The 18,876-nt window shown below is 50.1% G+C and overlaps 1 protein-coding gene across 1 annotated transcript; it reads left to right on the plus strand.

Annotated features, from left to right (window-relative positions):
• LOC116830410 (duodenase-1-like) lies at window positions 1–9,832 on the plus strand. The gene is made up of 5 exons (XM_075072110.1): window positions 1–7; window positions 3,045–3,192; window positions 3,738–3,873; window positions 4,260–4,455; window positions 9,642–9,832. The coding sequence occupies exons 1-5, from the start codon at window positions 1–3 to the stop codon at window positions 9,830–9,832; spliced, it is 678 nt and encodes a 225-aa protein (XP_074928211.1).
• The last annotated feature ends 9,044 nt before the right edge of the window (window positions 9,833–18,876 follow it).

Here is an 18,876-nt window from a genome sequence, read left to right on the forward strand (position 1 = left end):
ATGGAAGGTAATTTTACAGGATGACAAACAGATTTAAAACACAGAGGATTCCCCTCTAGACTCAACTTCAAAGTGACAAAACAGGAATAAACCTCCCTCTTAGCATAGGGAAATTTCACAAGCTAAAAGAAAAGATAATCGAATGCATTTCCTTGCTATTACTTACAATTTCTGTTATTTTAGATGTATCATTTCAGTAGGAGCTGGATTAGCTGCTTGGTCCCTCTCTTTGTCTCTCAAAGGAACGCACAGAGAGCACAAACAAAACCTTCCCCCGCCCCAGATTTGAAATGATCTTCTTTCCCCATTGGTCCTTCTGGTCAGGTGCCAACTAGGTTAATTGAACTGATTAACCCCTTACAGGTAAGTGATTCTGTACCTCTGGCCAAGAGGGATTTTACATTACTGCATACATAAAGGTTGTTATCCTTCTCTTTATATTTATGATAGGCTGAATGTCTAGTTGGCAGCTGGTATCAAGCAGAGTGTCCCAGGGGTTGGTCCTGGGCTGGTTTTGTTCAACATCTTCATTAATGATCTGGATGATGGGATGGATTGAACCCTCAGCAAGTTTGCGGATGAGACTAAGCGTGGGGGAGAGGTACATAAGCCGGAAAGGAGGAATATGGTCCAGAGTGAGCTAGGCAAATTGAAGGATTGGGCCAAAAGAAATCTGATGAGGTTCAACAAGGACAAGTGCATGCACTGTTACAGGCTGGGGACTGATTGGCAGAAAAGGACCTATGGATTGCAGGGGATGAGAAGCTGGATATGAGTCAACAGTGTGCCCTTGTTGGCAAGAAGGCTACCAGCATTTTGGGCTGCATTAGTAGGAACATTGCCAGCAGATCGACGGAAGTGATTATTCCCCTCTATTCGGCACTGGAGAGGCCACATCTGGAGTACTGTGTCCAGTTTTGGGCCCCACACTACAGAAAGGATGTGGACAAATTGGAGAAAGTACAGTGGAGAGTATGGAAATGATTGAGAGGCTGGGGCACATGACTTATGAGGTGAGGCTGTGGGAATTGAGCCTATTTAGTCTGCAGAAGAGAAGACTGAAGCGGGATTCAATAGTAGCCTTCAACTACCTGAAAGCTGATTCCAAAGAGGATGGAGCTGAACTGTTCTCAGTGGTGGCAGATGCCAGAATAAGGAGTAATGGTCTCAAGTTGCAGTGGGGGAGATCTAGATTAGAAATTAGGAAACCCTTTCACTAGGAGGGTGGTGAAGCACGGGAATGGGTTACCTAGGGAGGTGGTGGAATCTCCTTCCTTAGAGGTTTTTAAGGCCCACTTTGACAAATTCCTGGCTGTAATGATTTTGTTGGGGTTGGTCCTGCTTTGAGCGGGGGGTTGGACTAGATACCTCCTGAGGTCTCTTCCAACCCTGATATCCTATGATTCTGTGATTCTACTGTGTTGGGTTCTGGGTGCCACACTTTAGGAGAGATGTAGAGAAACTGGACAGGGTCCGGAGGACAGCCACAGAAATAATCAAAGGTTTAGAAAACCTGACCTAGGAGGAAAGGTGAAAAAAGCACAGTATGTTTAGTCTAGAGAAGAGAAGGCTAAGGGGAACCTGAAAATAGTTTTCCAGTATGTTAAGGGCTGTTCTAAGAAGTATGGGAGTCAATTGTTCTCCGTGTCCGCTGACGGGAGTACAACAAGTAATGGGTTTCATCTGCAGCAAGGGAGATTGTGGTTAGTAATAGGAAAAAAACTTTCTAATCCTAAATGGAGTTAATCTCTGGAATAGAATCCCATGGGAGGTTGTGGAATCCCCATCACTGAAGGTTTTTAGGTCCAGGTTGGACAAACACCTGTCAGGGATGGTCTAGGTTGACATGGTCCTGCCTACAAGAAGGGAATGGACCAGGTGACCTCTCAAGGTCCCTTCCAGGATAATATTTCTATGATTCTACGCTATGAAATGTCTTTTGAGATGAAATCCCCTGAGCTTTGTTCCCCTCTGCTGCCGCTATCTAGAGATCAGCTAGCCAGGGCCAGGCAGTTATGAAAAATTACACCGAGAAAACAAAGCTAGTCTTGAAAGTTTTCTAAGACCCAGGAGAAGAAGAAAATGACTCAACCCATTGGGATTGGAGAAATAACACATTTTCTGACAAAGATAGAGACATTTAATAGTTTTGCTGGTGCAGGCCAGAAGCTGTGCAGTGGGGGGTGGGCAGTATGCGACAACAAATCCCCCTCCCCCAGCTTTGCTATTTAGTTTATCTGAACCATGCTCACATGGACTGAGCATGCTGGATAGCACTGCTGAAACCTGCTGTCCTCATTCTGTACCCCCACTATGGGCAGGCCTGGGTCATCTCTGCCGGTGACCCTCAATCCCGACCTGCAGACCCACCATCCCAGTCCTGGACTCAGGCCCTCAGACAGCTCCATTTGTGCTCCCTAATGTCTGACTCAGAACTGTTTCCGTTCATGACACGACCGTGCATGGGGACGCACCTTTCACTGCCAGGGGAATGGGGAGATGTCCCTGCTCAGATGCTCGGCTTGTCAGTCAGGCCTCAGAGCTGACAGCCTGCTACAGATGGGAGGGTTTTACTCTCCAGGTCATGGCCATTGGGCATACAAAAAACCCATGGTAGCAATTCACTCAGAGGCAGAGTGAATTGATCCATAGGACAGACCAGAGAGGACACAGCCCCAGCTGTGCAGAGCCCGAGTTGATGAATGTCTGCAGATGTTGGGGTCCCGTCCCTTCTCCCTGCCATGTGGCTGGGTGTACATGCCCCACAACAGCCTAGCACCCACCTACGCATGGGGAACCTGAGCCTGAGGTTTTTTGTTCCCACCCAGCTGGGGCTGCAACCGCTCTGGGACCAGGCAAATGGGAAGTCCAGCCTGGGGGAGAGTTGAGCAGGGAGCAGAGTTCCAGGCATAGGGATCCCCCAAAGAGAGCATCACAGGATGTGGGATGAGGTTGTGGGGATTCCCCTTTGGGATGGGGAGCTCGGTCCCAGACTGGTCCAAGGAGATGATGTGGCTCTTTTTATGAACCTGGTCTCTCCCCAGGTGAGATCATTGGGGGCTGGGAAGCCAAGCTCCACTCCAGACCCTACATGGCCCATCTGGCTATACAACGCAAAGAGATAACCTATATCTGCCGAGGATTCCTGGTGTTGGAGAACTTCGTGCTGACAGCCACTCACTGCAATGGAGAGTAAGTGCCTCTGTTCTGGGGATGTCGGGGCAGGTCGGGCCTGAGCGGGTGATGGGGGAGTTGGAAGCTCTGGCACCATCGTGGGTTGCAGGGAAGGAGCAGTTAGCAGGACAAGCTGGGAGAGCAGATCCCAGGAGTCTGATCTGCTCAGGGAGCATCGGCGTGTTTCTAGGGGCCTCTGAAAAGCATGGTCCACATCCAATGTTGGGTAAATCAATGGGGCTACGGCCATTGACACCAGTTGGGGTCTGACCCATTGCCCAGATGGGACAGAGAGGGACTCAGACCCAGGACGGCTCTGCAGGGCTCCGGACATGGAGGAGCTGGGCATAGATCCGTCTGGATCTCGCTGGGAGGGGTCACCTGGCTAGAGGGGAGCTGAGTCCCAGGGGACAAGGGGAAGAAGGAGTCTGAGATCACTGCCTGAGCAACCCAGGCTGCCCTGTCCCCACAAGATCAGTACTTATGTCAGACCAACATGTGCTCATCCTCCACCTCAGTGCACTCCTGGCTCAATGCCCATGTATTGCTCTTGGCTTTTACAGCAAGATCATTGTGTCCCTGGGAGCCCATAATATTAAACAACAGGAACAGAGTCAACAGAACATCCCTGTGCGCTGCCGGATCCCCCATCCAAAATACAACAGAAAGACCCATAAGAATGACATCATATTGCTGCAGGTACCACCCCCATCCCATCATCCCACCCCCAGTGACCTCACACTGCTGCAGGTACCGCCCCCATTCCATCACTCCACCCCCTGTAACCAGGCACCGCCCCATCCTATCACCCTTCCCTCCAGTGATCTCACACTCCTGCAGGTACCCCCATCCCATCACCCCACCCCCACTGACCCCACACTGCTGCAGATACCACCCCCATCCCATCACCTGCCCCCAGTGACCTCACATTGCTGCAGGTACTGCCCCCATCCCATCACCCCACCCCCAGTGTCTCCATGGACATACATTGGCTGTAGTTTCTCTCTCCTGGGATTCTCTCTCTACACGTTATCAGCGCTGACCTTCATATTGATCCTGGTGCTTGTGTCCTCTTTCGTTTGTAGCTGAAGCACAAGGCAGAGCTCAATGAACAGGTCAGGCTCATCCCTCTCCCCCTGGCTCATCAGCGAGTGCAACCAGGGACCGTGTGCAGCGTCGCCGGCTGGGGCCGCACAAACGCACTCAGTGAGGTTCTCCCCAGGACGCTCCAGGAGGTGGATTTGAAGGTGCTGGACGATGAGGCCTGTCTAAAGTATCCTGGTGGGATATATCGTAACTATAACACCCGCACGATGATGTGTGTGGGGGACCCAAAGGAGCACAAAGCCTCTTTCAAGGTGAAACTCCCAAGCGCCCTTGATAAATCATTATTAACGAGGTTCCTGGTGTTGCAGTTGGGCCCACAAGCTAAGATCAGAGATCAGGTCCTGCTGGGCTAAGTGCTGTTCAGATCAATGGGAAAATATCTGATCTTCTCGCTGGGGCAGGGGGTGGACGGCATAGACCATTTGATAGCAGGGGGGTGTCACTAAAGTGTCCATCAGTGTTTGAAGAACAGAGGGAAATGCCTCACTGAGCTTTTCTCCATCTGTGGCTTGTTTTGTTTCACAGGGTGACTCTGCGGGCCCCTTGGTGTGTGGGGAAACAGCCCAGGGCGTCGTCTCTTGGGGGCCTGACAATGGGAGCCCCCCAAGGGTCTATGCAAAAGTCTCCACCTTCATCCCCTGGTTAAAGGCAATGATGAGGAGGCTGCAGCCCTGAGCCAAGCCGGGAATAGCTGTGGGGGCTGGAGCGATGTCGCTTCTGTCCTTTGGTGATGCTTTGCAGATCGGCTGAGCCCCCCCGCACCCGGATGCCCAGCCCATGAGCATCAAGGCACTGGGCCTAGGGGAGTTAGGAGCCAGGTTCAAGACCAGCTCCCATCGGCTCCCTTGGCAATCCCAACCCAGATCCTTAGGCTGCCTCTTCGTTAGGGAAACACCTGGGTTATTTCCCCTGGGGTAACAGACACTAGCCAAACCCTGGGGCTCTAATGCTTGTCAGCTGATCGAGTGACCGTTTATGGGGAATCTTCATTATTATCTGACCTGCTAACTCCTGTGAAAGCTGCAGCCTGCCCTGGCCTCAATGGACCTATCCCACGGGTTAGTTCATCGGGCTGGCCACTATCCGTTCCAAACACACCAGTTCCCAGCGCTGGCGAGGCCAGTGGGATGGGAATGCAGAGAATGCTGCACTGAACTGATTGCAGATCAATCCTCAGTGCTGATTGCCTCCTTCCCACCTTCTCTGCCCCACCCTGCTGCATGGCCTGCTGCATTTCGCTCCCTGCTCCATTGCCAGCAATGAATAAAAATGAAGTTACAAAAAAAAATAGTGTTTCAGGCACTGAGTGATAACCCGAGCTGTGAAACCCAGAGCAGCTGCTGCATCTGCCAAGGCCAGACAGGAGTTAACCCCACAGGGGAAGGCTGGGCTTGTGGTTAATATGCTAAGCTGGGACTTGGACACATCACATTTTTGACACTGAGTGCACGTCCCCTCCCCTTTTGTCCACTTGATCCTTCCTGACTAGCTGGTAATCATGGAAATTTAACTGTCCAGTCATGGGAATCATCCCACTAAGTTCCAGTCACACCTGCTACACCAAATTGATGCTCCTGGAGGAGCAATTCCAATTCCTCATGTTTGTTCCCCAAACTGATGTTCCACAAACCCCGCACCCTCCACAGCACCAATATAGAGAGTAATCAGACCCCATCTCAGCCTGTGTTTTAGGCTAATCCAGCCCAGCTCTGTCACTCTCCTCTCATCAGACATGCTCTGCGGTCCCCTGAGTGCCCTCAGGGGGAAGCCATGGCCAGCACATCCCTCAGCCCGTGCAGCCCCCGTTGGCCTGGAGCGGCGAACCGCGGCCGGTGGGAGCCACAATCAGCCAAACCTGCTGCAGATGCGGCAGGTAAACAAACCAGCCCAGCCCACCAGGGTGTTTACCCTGGAAAGCTGCATGCCTAAGGTTGCCAACCCCTGGTCTAAACAGACAAACTCCCCCTAGACTCACCCTGTGAGCCAGCCAATCAGGGACAATTGAGCAGGCGATTGGACTAGATACCTCCTGAGGTTCCTTCCAACCCCAATATTCTGTGATTCTATGACAAGCCCCTAGTCTCAAAATAACAGAACCATGCCCTGGATTAACCCTTTGTCTCTGGTGTTTTAGGGAAAAGCTGCCCTCTGCTGGGCAGAGAGACAATAGAAAGGAGTAACTTTATTAACTTCATTTTCCGTCCTCTTCCTTTGAAATGCTCCCCCCTCCTGGACAGAGACACACATGGATGTGAATCCCCCTGTGGTTGTCACTGTGGCTCTATTTTGTGTCTCTGTGTTAACAGTTCCCTTTTCACTGGGTTTAACACTCGGAGATGCCTCCCCCTGGACAATGGGGTTATCCCCAGAGTGGGCTTCCTGGGAATTGGCATGGCCAGCTATGTACACAGACACACTGCCACTAGCCTGTGGCAATCAGAGATCAGGCTTGGTTTAATCCTCAGGGTCTAATGCTCCTCCGAGGAAGGGGGCTATTTTCTGCCACTGGTGAGCTTTCTTTCTTATGTATCTCAATTTCTTTTTCTTATGCCTGTATTGTCTCCCTGGGGAATGCTTTCCCGTCGGCTAGTCTTGTGGGGAAAGGAAGCTATTTTTGATATAAAACCACCAGATTCAGGCAATGAGGGAAGGTGAAAAGGGGGAAATTCTATAATTTTCCAGGTGTTTCTTCAAGGTTCTTCCTTAAATTACTGACCCCTCTTCCCTTCCCTTTATTCTATCCCCATAGCTTCTGTTCTAGCCCATTCCAATATATTCTCTTTGATTCCATTCTGTTCTTATTACCCCTCGCCCGGTCTGTCCTACTTTCCTTTCTTCTCCACTCATAGCCTCTCTTCTAGTCTAATTTCTCCTTGTCACCTCTCTTCCTGCCCCTTCTCAGCCAGGGCTGTGTGAGGGGCTCACAGTACAGATGCACAGTCCTGTCTACCAAGTGGCTGCTGTTCCGGTATGGGGTGACCAGATGTCCCGATTTTATAGAGACAATCCTGATATTTGGGGCTTTTTCTTATACTGGCTCCTATTACCCCTCACCCAGGAACGGCGCCAGGGTTTCTGACGCCCTAGGTGGACGGCCATTTCGCCGCCCCTCACAGGTCCGGTGGACCTACCGCAGTCATGCCGGCGGACAGTCAGCTGCTGGAAAGGCTCCGGTGGAGCTGCCGCAGGCATGACTGCGGTAGGTCTGCCGGAGCCTTTAGACCAGCGCACCGTCCACCGAAATGACTGCGGCAGCTCCACCAGAGCCTTTCCAGCAGCAGACCATCCGCCGGCATGACTGTGGTAGGTCCACCAGACCCGCGTGCTGTGCCCCCAGCAAAATAGCACCCCCCAAAAATTCTGGCGCCCAAACCATTGCCTAGGTCACCTAAATGGTAGGACCGGCCCTGCCCTCACCCCCTGTCCTGATTTTTCACACTTGCTGTCTTGTTAACCTATTCAAGTACAAGAAGCTGCTTTTAGTTTTGGTTTCCAGGCTCATGGTGAAATTCGCCCGGGTGTCTCTGCGACTTCAGGACCGGAGCGCGGCGAACGGCGGCTGGCCCATGGGAGCTGGTGGTACCAGCGCACACCGGATTTGGTGCATGTGTAGGAGCAGTTGAGCTGGATGGGTTCTCTTTCAAGGGCAGCGACCTGGGACCGCTCCTGGGTCACCATGTATTGGGCCAAGGCACCTGTGGGGAGAAGGTTGAGTTTAGTCCACATTTTCTTACTCAGCAATAACAGGAAAATACATTAAGCTCTGTACTGACAAAGGAGAAAACAAGCAAATGAAAATCCACCCTTCCCCCTTTGCTGTTCTATCTGTCTGTCCATCCACTCTTCCCTCTCTGCTGTTCTATCTGTCTGTCCATCCATCCTTCCCTCTCTGCTGTTCTGTCTGTCTGTCCATCCACCCTTCCCTCTGTGCTGTCCTGTCCGTCCATCCATCCACCCTTTCCTCTGTGCTGTTCTGTCCATGCATCCATTCACCCTTCCCTTTCTGCTGTTCTGTCTGTCCGTCCATCCACCCTTCCCTCTGTGCTGTTCTGTCTGTCTGTCCATCCACCCTTCCTTCTGTGCTGTTTTGTCCATCCGTCCATCCACCCTTCCCTTTGTGCTGTTCTATCCATCCGTCCATCCACCCTTCCCTCTGTGCTGTTCTGTCTGTCCATCCATCCACTCTTCCTTCTGTGCTGTTCTGTCTGTCCATCCATCCACCCTTCCCTCTGTGCTGTTCTGTCCATCCGTCCATCCATCCTTCCCTCGGTGCTGTTCTGTCTGTCCTTCCATCCACCCTTCCCTCTGTGCTGTTCTGTCTGTCCATCCATCCATTCTTCCCTCTGTGCTGTCTGACCATCCATCCACCCACCCACCTTCCCTCTATGTTTTCTGTTCTTCTTTCCTTCCCTCTTCACTCTTGTGGTAAATGAAGGGGTGGGGGTAGCACCCTTGCGTAATTCCAACCAGTCAGTTAGCGATAGAATCCTCCTTTGCAGCTCTACCCAGTTGCCTTACCTGTAAAGGGTTAAAAGATGCTTAAAATGAGTTGGCATCTGACCAGGGGAACCAGTAGGGAAGCTTTACCCTTTCAAACTGGGACAAACTGCACGGGGTGAGGGTCTTTGCAGCAAATATGTTGTAAGCGGGGCCAGGTATGAAAATCATTAACACTCATACCTAGACTTTCTCCTTTGGAACTACAGGAATGTAAGTAACACTAGAAATGTTTAGACAGACACGATCAGGGGTAGCACTTTTTATTTTGGGTTGTGGATTCCTCTGTGCTAACCCCCAGGTGCTTTTGTTTGCTTTGTAAACTTTAAGCTTGACCCCAAGAAAGCCATTTTTGGTGCTTACCCTTGAAGTTGTTCATTTAATATCTAGCAATAACCTAATTTATCAAACATGTTTTCTTCCTTTTTTTCAATACAATTTACCTTTTTTAAGAACATGATTGGGTTTCTGTGTCTTAGGAGTAAAGATTTGTGCATCTGTTAATCAGCTGATACAACAACTGAGCTTCCCCTTTCTTTTGTTTTCTTTCTCGGCTGCCCTGAGGGAGGGGTGGAAAAGCTGAGGGGCCTCAGGAAAAACTTCCCAAGAGAGTTTTTTCCGGATTGAGAAAAGGCAGTTTTCACTTGGGTGGTGGCAGCATTACCAGCCTGGAGTGGCCAGTATTAATTTGTAGAGTCTTTGCAGGCCCCCGCCATTTGCACTCGTAGTGCCAGAGTGGGGAATCGGCCTTGACAACTCTGTCCATCCTTCCCTCTGCGCCCTCTGCCCACCTTTCCCTCGGTGTTGTCTGCCTGTCCATCCACCCACCTCCCTTCTGCACCATCTGCCCTTCCTTCTCGCAGCACTATCCTTCGGGGCACCCATCACCTTCCCCAACAGCCTGGAAATCCCAACCAATGGCCCCCTGCTCATTGCAGACCCTGAACACCTGGGGCCAGCACCAGCAGCCCAGCAGCCAGGCTCATTGTCAGGGACTTTGCTGCAGAAGGAAGCAGCAGCAGCTGCAGATGACTTTGAGGAGGGGAAACTGTGACACAGCTCTGCCTGAAGGGGTGGCTTTCAGGCTGGAAGGAAATCGGTACATTTCCGGGGTGGGGGGGAGGGGAGCAGGGAATGGATTTTTCGTCGTGTACTGGGCCAGATCCTCCACTAGTGTAAATTAATTGGCTTCCATCAGGGTCCTTGGCCCACTTCCCCAGCCGGACCAAAGTGGCCATAGTTCCACTGGAGACATGGGCAGATCCAGAACTGATGTAGATCAGTGGAGCTGCATTTACACCTGGGGCAGGTGGTCCCATTTCTCCCTGCTAAGGCTCGGTCCCTATAATTCATGGATTTCCCACACACGTTATGCTCTCTTGGTTTAAGGAATATCAATGTAATGCACACACACCGACATCAGAGTAGCCATACGGATGGTTATAAGCAGCAGGCCCGTGAGGGTGCAAGGCGAAAAATCAACCTGTCTCACTGTCAGGCAAAGAAATGTAACAAGAATAACAACACAAAAAAGATGAGGGGAAGTGAATGCAAACAGAATTTCAGTGACTCGCAGATTGATACAGCTGTAGGTGGTTAGACTGGAATAGTCACTAAGGGGCAGCAGAGGGTAAGGAATATAGAGAAGGGGCCTGGTTTTACCCTCAGATTTACCCTGAGACAGAGGCAGCTCTAGGCACCAGCAAAGCAAGCAGGTGCTTGGGGCAGCCCATTTGCAGGGGCGGCAGAGATCCAGCCTGGGAGCTGAGAACCAACAGGGGGCCCTGGGAGCTGTAGTTCCTTGGTTAGCTCCCTGCCTACAGAGCCAGCCCTGGAGCAGGGAAAGAACTACATTTCCAGCACCCTTGGCCGCTAGCAACAGGAAAGGGAGGGGAGGGAGTATGGTAGCTGAAACCTCATGCTGCAGCTTGCTGTGAATGGAGAGCTCACTGCTAGAGCGGTGTGGCACTGTGAATGGGGAACAAGTGTGCCTGAGAGTAGAAGGCTTTGCACCAGATATCCCCTTCAGAAGACATCCTCAGACTGGATAGGGATACTGGTGTGACCTCACCTTGCAGCCCCAAAGAAGGAAATGGGGGGACTAAATGGACAGTGCATCCCTCTATCTGAAGCCCCGCAAGGGAGGTACGTGGATCCCAATAGAATTTAAAATGAAAAGTAAGGAGGGGAGGCTCTACTAGAGACTTCAACAGCTTTAGATACAGTACCAGGCATGTAGGAGGATTTCCACTTCTGAGCCATGGAAGCAGAAATTGACTTTTCCTTTCCAGATTTAGCGAATATTCAGAAAGGAATCTAGCACCTGCCTTCCAGATTTGACACCTCAAAATTCAAGAGTGCTCAAGCTCAATTTGAGCAGCTGTTACTTCATTTCTCCCAAATCACATATATTGATCCACTGTAACTTGCTGTAGAAAAAGTAGGATAAAATTGAGCAAGAAATGCTTCCCAGTGGTATTAGGACTGGAATTGCTATTTTAATAGCCATTGCCTTTTTTGTTTGTTTATTTGTTTAAAAGGAAACAGGATATTGCATTGGCAATTCCCCATAGAAAGACAGAGTGGAACAAAAGAATAATAATAAAGGCACCTCAACTTTTCCTCATTCATGAGGACAGTCATAATATGCATCCAGATATACTCCAATCACACCAGCTGTAAATTGTTCCACTTTATTGCAGCTCTGTAACCATATGGAGAACAAATCCAGTCTGCGTCCTGTGCACATCCAAATCCCTGCTGAACGACCTGCCTGGGAGCGAGTTACCAGTGACTCAGGGCTGTGGCGAAGGAGGGTGCAGTGGTGGGGGGAAGAGCCAGGGCTGGGGCAGCAGAGGTACGGGTGAGGGGCAGAGCCCAGGGCTGGGGCAGTAGGGGGTGTATGGGTGAGGGGGAACAGGGGAGCCCGGCTGGGGCAGCATGGATGCGGGGGGGAGAGCCCAGGACAGGGTGGAAAGGGGGTGCGGTGGGGGGAGAACCCAGGGCTGGGGTGGCAGGAGGAGCAGGTGAGGGAGGAGAGCCCAGGGCATGGAGGAATCTGTTGGTCCCCTAGTGTCCCATCTCCAAAACAGGCTAGTGCCATACTGTGATTATTTCAGCAAGCACCGAAGGACCTAATATAGGATAGGTCCATCAATGGCTATTACCAGGATGGGCAAGGATGGTGTCCCTAGCCTCTGTTTGCCAGAAGCTGGGAATGGGCGACAGGGGATGGATCACTGGATGATTCCCTGTTCTGTTCATTCCCTCTGGGGCACCTGACATTGGCCACTGTCGGTAGATAGGATACTGGGCCAGGTGGACCATTGGTCTGACCCACTAAGGCCGTTATGCTCTTATGTTCTTATGCCTCTATAGGGAGCCTGATGGGTGCTTTAAAAACAGATAGTGACAAAGGCTCCCTACCCCCAAGAGATTACCTGTGCAGCCCAGAAAGGCAGACCAGAAGTGGGAGGGAAAACAGTCACACAGAAAGCAGAAAGGACATGTCCAAGTTCATACAGCCACTAGTGGCAGAGTCAAGGAGTCACCCTGAGACTGTTGATCCTTTAGGGAAGGGACTAGACTGTCTGTTTGGGCGCCTACACCCCCTCGGTGCTACTGCCAATAATGATAAAACCCTTCTACTATCTGCACTGAAGCGCTGTCCACCAGGCCAAGTTGTTTTTCTATGTTCTTGCAGAGAAAGGCAGGATGAGAAACAATAGCTGGGCATTACAGCCAGACAAATGTGAAATAAGTAGGCTTGGCAGAATTCAGTTTTAATAAATCCTATCCATGGTTATTTTTAAGCATTTTTTAAATTATTTTATCTATTTGTACAAAATTAGTAGTGGAAGGATCAACATCACATGAAAATATAAAAGGTCAATATCCTTAAATTAAACTATAGTAAGTTCTCAGGCAGAATTTTCCTTAGTTTTGCCTATTGGTACATTTCAGTTTTTATGGATAGAAATATTTTTTCATCGGTTTATGCGTGTGCATGGGGAAATTAACGTTTACCAACAGTTACCAATAAAAATCTGATCTTTCCAAGCTCAGAAATAAGACCTACAGTTTTGGTTTTTTTAACAGTGAGGGCGATTAACTACTGGAGTCAACTGTCAAGGGAAGTGATCGGTTTCCCATCTCTTGAAATCTTCAGATTCAGATTGGAGGCTCTTCAGGAAGATGTTTTAGCCATGAACGATTTCTTGAGATGAATACAGGGGCTACTGAGAGAAATTCTCCAGCCTGTGTGATACGGGCGATGAGACCAGATGATCTAAGGGTCCCTTCTGGCCTTAAACTCCCTGTTTCAGCAGGCGTCAGTCCCTATAAAAACAACAAGGAGTCTGGTGTTACCTTAAAGATTAACAGATTTATTTGGGCATAAACTTTCATGTGTAAAAACCCCACTTCTTCAGATGCATGGACTCCTCATTGGTTTTGTGGATTCAGACTAACACGCCTCCCCTCTGATAGTCAGTCCCTATAGTTCATCGTATAAAACTAAGCTGGGGGGAAGGAATTGCATCCTGGTGTTCAGCTTTGTCCAGAGCGGGTGGGGTGCTAATAGCAACCTCATGGTTAAAACACAAGGCCAGAGCCTGGGAAATCTAAGACGTGAGTCTCACTGTTATTAGTGGCCTGCTTTCTGGAGGCACAGCCTGGCTCCTGTCAGCAGTGTCCTTGTTCTCATTTAGCATCACCCCTCCCATTTTCTTTTATATGGGAGGCGCTGAGAGTATGGTGATAAGTAACAGCATAAATCCCTAAGGCAGTGGCTCTCCACCTTTCCAAACTACTGTCCCCCTTTCAGGAGTCTGATTTGTCTTGTGTACCCCCACGTTTCACCTCACTTAAAAACGACTTGCAGACATACAAACACGTGTTGCTGAAAAATGGCCGACTTTCTCATTGCAATATAAGCAGCGTTCTGACAGTTCAGTTGATGTACCCCCTGGAAGACCTCTGCGTTCCTTAGGGGGATGCGTACCTCTGGCTGAGAGCCACTGCCCCAAGGAAATAACCCAGATAGCTGCAGCAATAGTAAAAATGGACCATCTGTCGCCTCTCATAAGGTTCTTATTTTGTGTGAGACACTTTTTCCTTCTACACAGGACAGTTTTGTCTTTACAAAAAGTAGATAAGAACTTAAGAACGGCCAGACTGGGCCAGAACAAAGGTCCATCTTGCCAGTGTCCTGTCTTCCAACAGCAGCCAATGCCAGGTGCCCCGGAGGGAATGACTAGAACAGGTAATTTAGAATTAAGGGCCCAGAATAGACAAGGGCCGGATGACCAGTGGCTGGAAATCCATCATAGCACCATTGGAGTCAATGGGCCAGACCTGTAGCTGGGTGAATTGGTGTCGTTACGATAAACTCAGTGGTGCCAGATCTCCAGCTGGTGTAAATCAGAGTAGCCAAAATACAAATGCTGAGCCTCTGGCCTGCTGATGGCTGTGAAGCAGACAGATCCGCAAACCTGCCCAGCTGTAACTAGAGTTTTAAGGAGCTGTGCAGTGTGTTTTCCTGTTGCTTAGTCAAAATGTAGCCATGTAATTTCTGCTTCCCATTGCGGCTCATTAAAAAACTTGCAGTTCCTCTCTGCCATGACTTTTTAGTTGTTGCCTTTGCACCTTGCTTGCAAAGTGTGTAATCCCCAGGGCTGATTAGGGAGAGCTTTGAATTAAGGCCCCCACAGGGCTTGTTGGCTGCAGCATGAGAGGTTGGCAAACAGCAAGTGTATGTTTGGCAAGAGAAGGGAATTGTAGCTAAAGGAAACCTGGCTGTGTGCAGAGGAGGGCTAAGCCAAGGCCAAAAGTCCCTGGAGAACAATTATGTTATAAGAAGCAGAAACACATGTCTAATGCCAGATCCCCACCTGGGGTAAATCAGCCCGAGGCCGGTCGAGTTCAATGAGACTGGACTGATATATTCTGGCTAACGAAATGGACCCGTGGTCCATGGAGAATTTCTCAGCAACAGTCCCTGACAAATGGATGCTAAAGACAAGTACAGAGTGGCACATCACAGTTAAACACCCTGTGATGCAGATGGCTCATGGGTGGCCTGGAAATGGGATACGGGGCCTTCCCCTTCTTGGGGGCACCAGCTCCAATCCAGTCCTAGAGCAGGGGGATGGGCTGGCTCAGGTGGTGGTGGTGGGGGCAATGGGATATGGGGCTTCTCCCCTCTGGGGGCAGCTGGCTCTGATCTGGCCCAAGGTCAAAGGGACTGGCTGGTTCAAGGGGTTAGGAATAGGGTATGGAACCTTTCTCCATTAAGAGGTGCCACCCCAGCTCCAATCTGGCTCCAAGCCAGCAAATATGGGAATGGCATATGGGGCACTGGCTCCAGTCCACTAATGGCTGAGAGTCATTAGTGCGAAGGGGCTATTTGATTGGCTCAGTAAAAGTATCTGGCAGTGGCCCACCCCACTCCCAGGGCACATACCAAGTAGAAACACTGAGACGTCGGGCACCAGCTCCCAGCCCTGTTGTATTGCTTGTTGGAGATGGCAGGTGTCAAATGGGGAAGTGACTCTGAACTCCCTTCTCGCTCCCTGCTGGGGAACGGCTCTAAGTCCCAGTGTGCTGCAGGGAGCGAGGTGGAAGATTCAGCAGGGGGCGCTGTCCCCTCGCAGTCGGTGCTCACCTCAATGCCCCAGTGTGGTGCTAGGGGGTCATGATGCATCGGGAATTTCCGTCTCGGGTTAAGCTTGAAACCAACCGTTGGCTACTAGTGGCCTTGTCACTTTCCTTACAGCTGGTGTCCAACCCAAACTCAGACTCAGTTCGTCTCATTCTGCCTTCTTCTGTTCACTTTTTTGGTTTGAACTTGGTACAGGGCTCTTCTTCCTCTACTATAATGCACGATTACAGTGCACTGTAAAACAGCCACAGCGTCCCACCCCAGAGGTGGCTACCTTTCAGCAGTCATTGAGGCACCTCACAGGTGGGTTATTTAGCTAACATTTTCCAAGCAGTTTGAAGCCTTTATGTAGTGGGGTGGTCGCCCCGCTCCCTCCTTAAAGGGCCAGAACAGGAGAGGGCTGTGATTAGGGAAGCAGCCTCAGCTGGGGCCACGCCCCAAACAGAACACAGCTGGCCTGTATAAAAGGGTTGTAAGACAGGCGCTCTGAGACTCTCGCTCTGCCTTTAGACGGAGAAGGGCCTGGCTTCTGGGGAACGAACCTAAGGTGGAGCAGGGCTGGGGGAAGGCAACAGGAGCTGAGGAGCTCAGGCCTGGAAACACCCCCAGGCTGCCGGCCTAGTGTAAGGCCAAAAGGTACTGGGGTTGCAAAGGGCAGCCCATGAGTAGGCAGAGGGAGCAGGCCTGAACCCTCCTTGCCAGTGATGAGTGGCAATCATACTGCAGTCTGCCCCAGTGAACAGAGGCTAGATGGGGACTGGCAGTAGCCAGGACTGAGGCAAGGTGAGGATAGGGGGATGGGGGTTCCCTGGGAGGGGAGAGCCACCGAGACTGTGGAGGAACTGCAAGGGGCAGCACCCCAGTGGACAGGGGCACCGGGGTCCGGGAGGGACTCAGGGGCCCAACGAGGCAAGACAGGGGCCTGCAGAGGGCGCTCCAAGACTGTGAAAGAGCTAATTCCCAGGATGACAGCAGGAGGCGCCGCAGTGGTGAGTCCTCACCCCGTTACACTTTGGGTGAAAAATCCTCAGGATTGGCAATCAATCCAGCTACAATTAATCATTACAAAGGATCAGGCAACAACAGCAAATACTGTTTAAAGCACTGCACTGGCTTTCTATTGAAAAAAAGGATCAGTTTTTATTAACACTCAGCATCCAATAAATATAAGACAGGATTCCACAAGGAAAAAATGGGCTGCAGTCAATATTATAACTAGTTTCCAATACTCTTTATAAGAGTGAGATGAAATAAGGTAACTCGATCGATAGATTAGAGATTGTTTGCAGTGTTGTAGCCATGGTGGTCCCAGGATCTGAGCAAGAAAAAGTGGGTCAGAGAACACATTTCATTGGGACAACTCCTGTTGGTGGAGGGGCCAAGGTTTCAAGCTGGACAGAGCTCTTGCCCAGTTCTGGAGGAGGGAACTTGACTGTCACAGCTAAATACAAAGATCTTTGGCCCAGATCCTCCCATTGATTTCAATGATCTGGAGTTTTATTCTTGCTATTTTCCAGATGTAAGCAGAATCAGGATGAGCTCTACCCTGACATCCGGTGATGACTTATGGCAAGTGTGGAAAAGAATTTCAGGGGCTGATCTTGTTTGCATAGGCACACCCACCCCACCTAGCATAGCCCACAGCAGCCTAAAATGGTTACTTTGACAGCTGTGGGATCCCCAATCTCTGTGTTATTGGGGCCGGAGGAATAAAGTGTTGTTACCCTGATTATGTGAATGGAGGACTATGAACTGGTTTTATGACAGAGGATCTCACCATCAACTAAGTAGCACTTGCTAGACAAGGGAAATAGATTCCAAAACCCAGTGAATTGAGAGAGGCTGGGGACTGGTATGTGTATTTGTTGGTATGGGCCCCTTTTGAGGACCTGGAACACCAATTGCACCTCCTTTTCTCTCCACTGTTGAATAGCAGAGCTAATTTTGATTTTATTAGAAATCTAGCTAAAAGCTGCTGAAAGCTGAATTCACTTTAGGCCAATGGTGCACCAGCACTAGGACTCTCCTACTACAAGCTGAAATCAGTAAGAGCTGAAATCACTAAAAGAGCTAAACTTATTTAGCTGAATCCTCTGTTAACTAGTGGGGGAGCCTGAGGATATATCGCTAAGCAGCTGGCAGAGCGGAGCTGTTTACAGGATGGTTGGAGCAGACCACGGAATGTGGAGCAGAGCTGAGCAGTTTGTAGGACGGTTGGACCAGCCCACGGAACAGCAAGTGGAGTGGTTTGCAAGGACAGCTGGAGTGGCTCACAGGTCGGCTGGTGGAATGGAACTGTTCATGGTGAAAGCAGCAGCAGAACTCCACGGAGAGGCAGGGCAGTTGGCCTCGGACCACGTAAGCTGCCCATTAACACCCTGTGTTCCCCCGCACATTTCCACTCAGGCTGGGGTTGTAAAACTCTGCAGATAAACTTTTGAACTCTGGGGCAGCACTGACCAGGGACAAAGACTTTTGGGATGTTGAACTTTGGGGTGATTGGACTTAAGAGCCTAAGGGGAAAAGCACACTGCCAAACTTACTTGGTGGATCTTTTGCTCATGGTTTATGTTATGAATCCTGTTTGTGGTGTTTCCTCAATATGATGCCACATTGTTTCCCTCCTTTATTAAAAGGATTTTGCTACACTCAGGCTGCGTGCTTGCGAGTGGGGAAGTACTGCCTCCTAGAAGCAGCCGGGGGGTGGAATGTAATTGTCCCAGGTCACTGGGTGGGGGCTCGAGCCAGTTTTGCATTGTGTTATTGAAATGGAACCCCTGGACACTGAACCTGGCCCTTGTTGCTGCCAACTCAGAGGGGCAGAAAGGTTACACAGATACAAGTGAAATAACTAAAAGAATCAAACCCGGAGGCAGATAACACAGCTGCAGCAATAGTTAAAATGGTCAGATTGTCAATTCTCTTCAGGTCATATGTTGTAGAAGATACTTTATCATAAGGGGTTCCCATGTGTTCTAGGAGACCACTTGCAATGGAGCGGTCACTTAACATCTCTGCAGGCATAGGACAAAGGACATTTAATAGGCACCATATTATGTTACAAAATTGTTGTAATGAGCAAAAAGACTAGGGTCTCTGTTCGTTGGGATTCTCTCCAAGGCCAGTTCCACTTGGCTGATCCAGCTTTGGGAGAGCACTTCATCCAGTTCCCTGAAGAAACTCCCTTCTACTCCAGATCTCATCACTCAGGTCCCTTTATTTGGCACACAGCAAAGCTACGCTGAGTTGATCTGACTAACCTCACCCCATTGATGATGTGTCTGATCAACTCGCAAACCTGTCATGAATTTAGCCCCCCAACAAACCCAAGAGAGGCAGGAAAATGACATTAAATGAACAAAAAGTAGATTAATGCAGAATTCAGTGCAGCCACTCGCCCTGCACTGGGCAGCCTTCATTCTGCAATAACAGAGATT

Source organism: Chelonoidis abingdonii, chromosome 14, assembly GCF_003597395.2.
Source record: "Chelonoidis abingdonii isolate Lonesome George chromosome 14, CheloAbing_2.0, whole genome shotgun sequence".
Lineage (NCBI taxonomy): Eukaryota > Metazoa > Chordata > Testudines > Testudinidae > Chelonoidis > Chelonoidis abingdonii.

Excerpts from the sequence above, each read along its gene's own strand:
- LOC116830410 (XM_075072110.1), top strand. Across the intron at positions 3,193-3,737 it reads GCCACTCACTGCAATGGAGA|CAAGATCATTGTGTCCCTGG; the intron begins GTAAGTGCCTCT and ends TGGCTTTTACAG. Across the intron at positions 4,456-9,641 it reads GGCCTGTCTAAAGTATCCTG|CACTATCCTTCGGGGCACCC; the intron begins GTGGGATATATC and ends TCCTTCTCGCAG.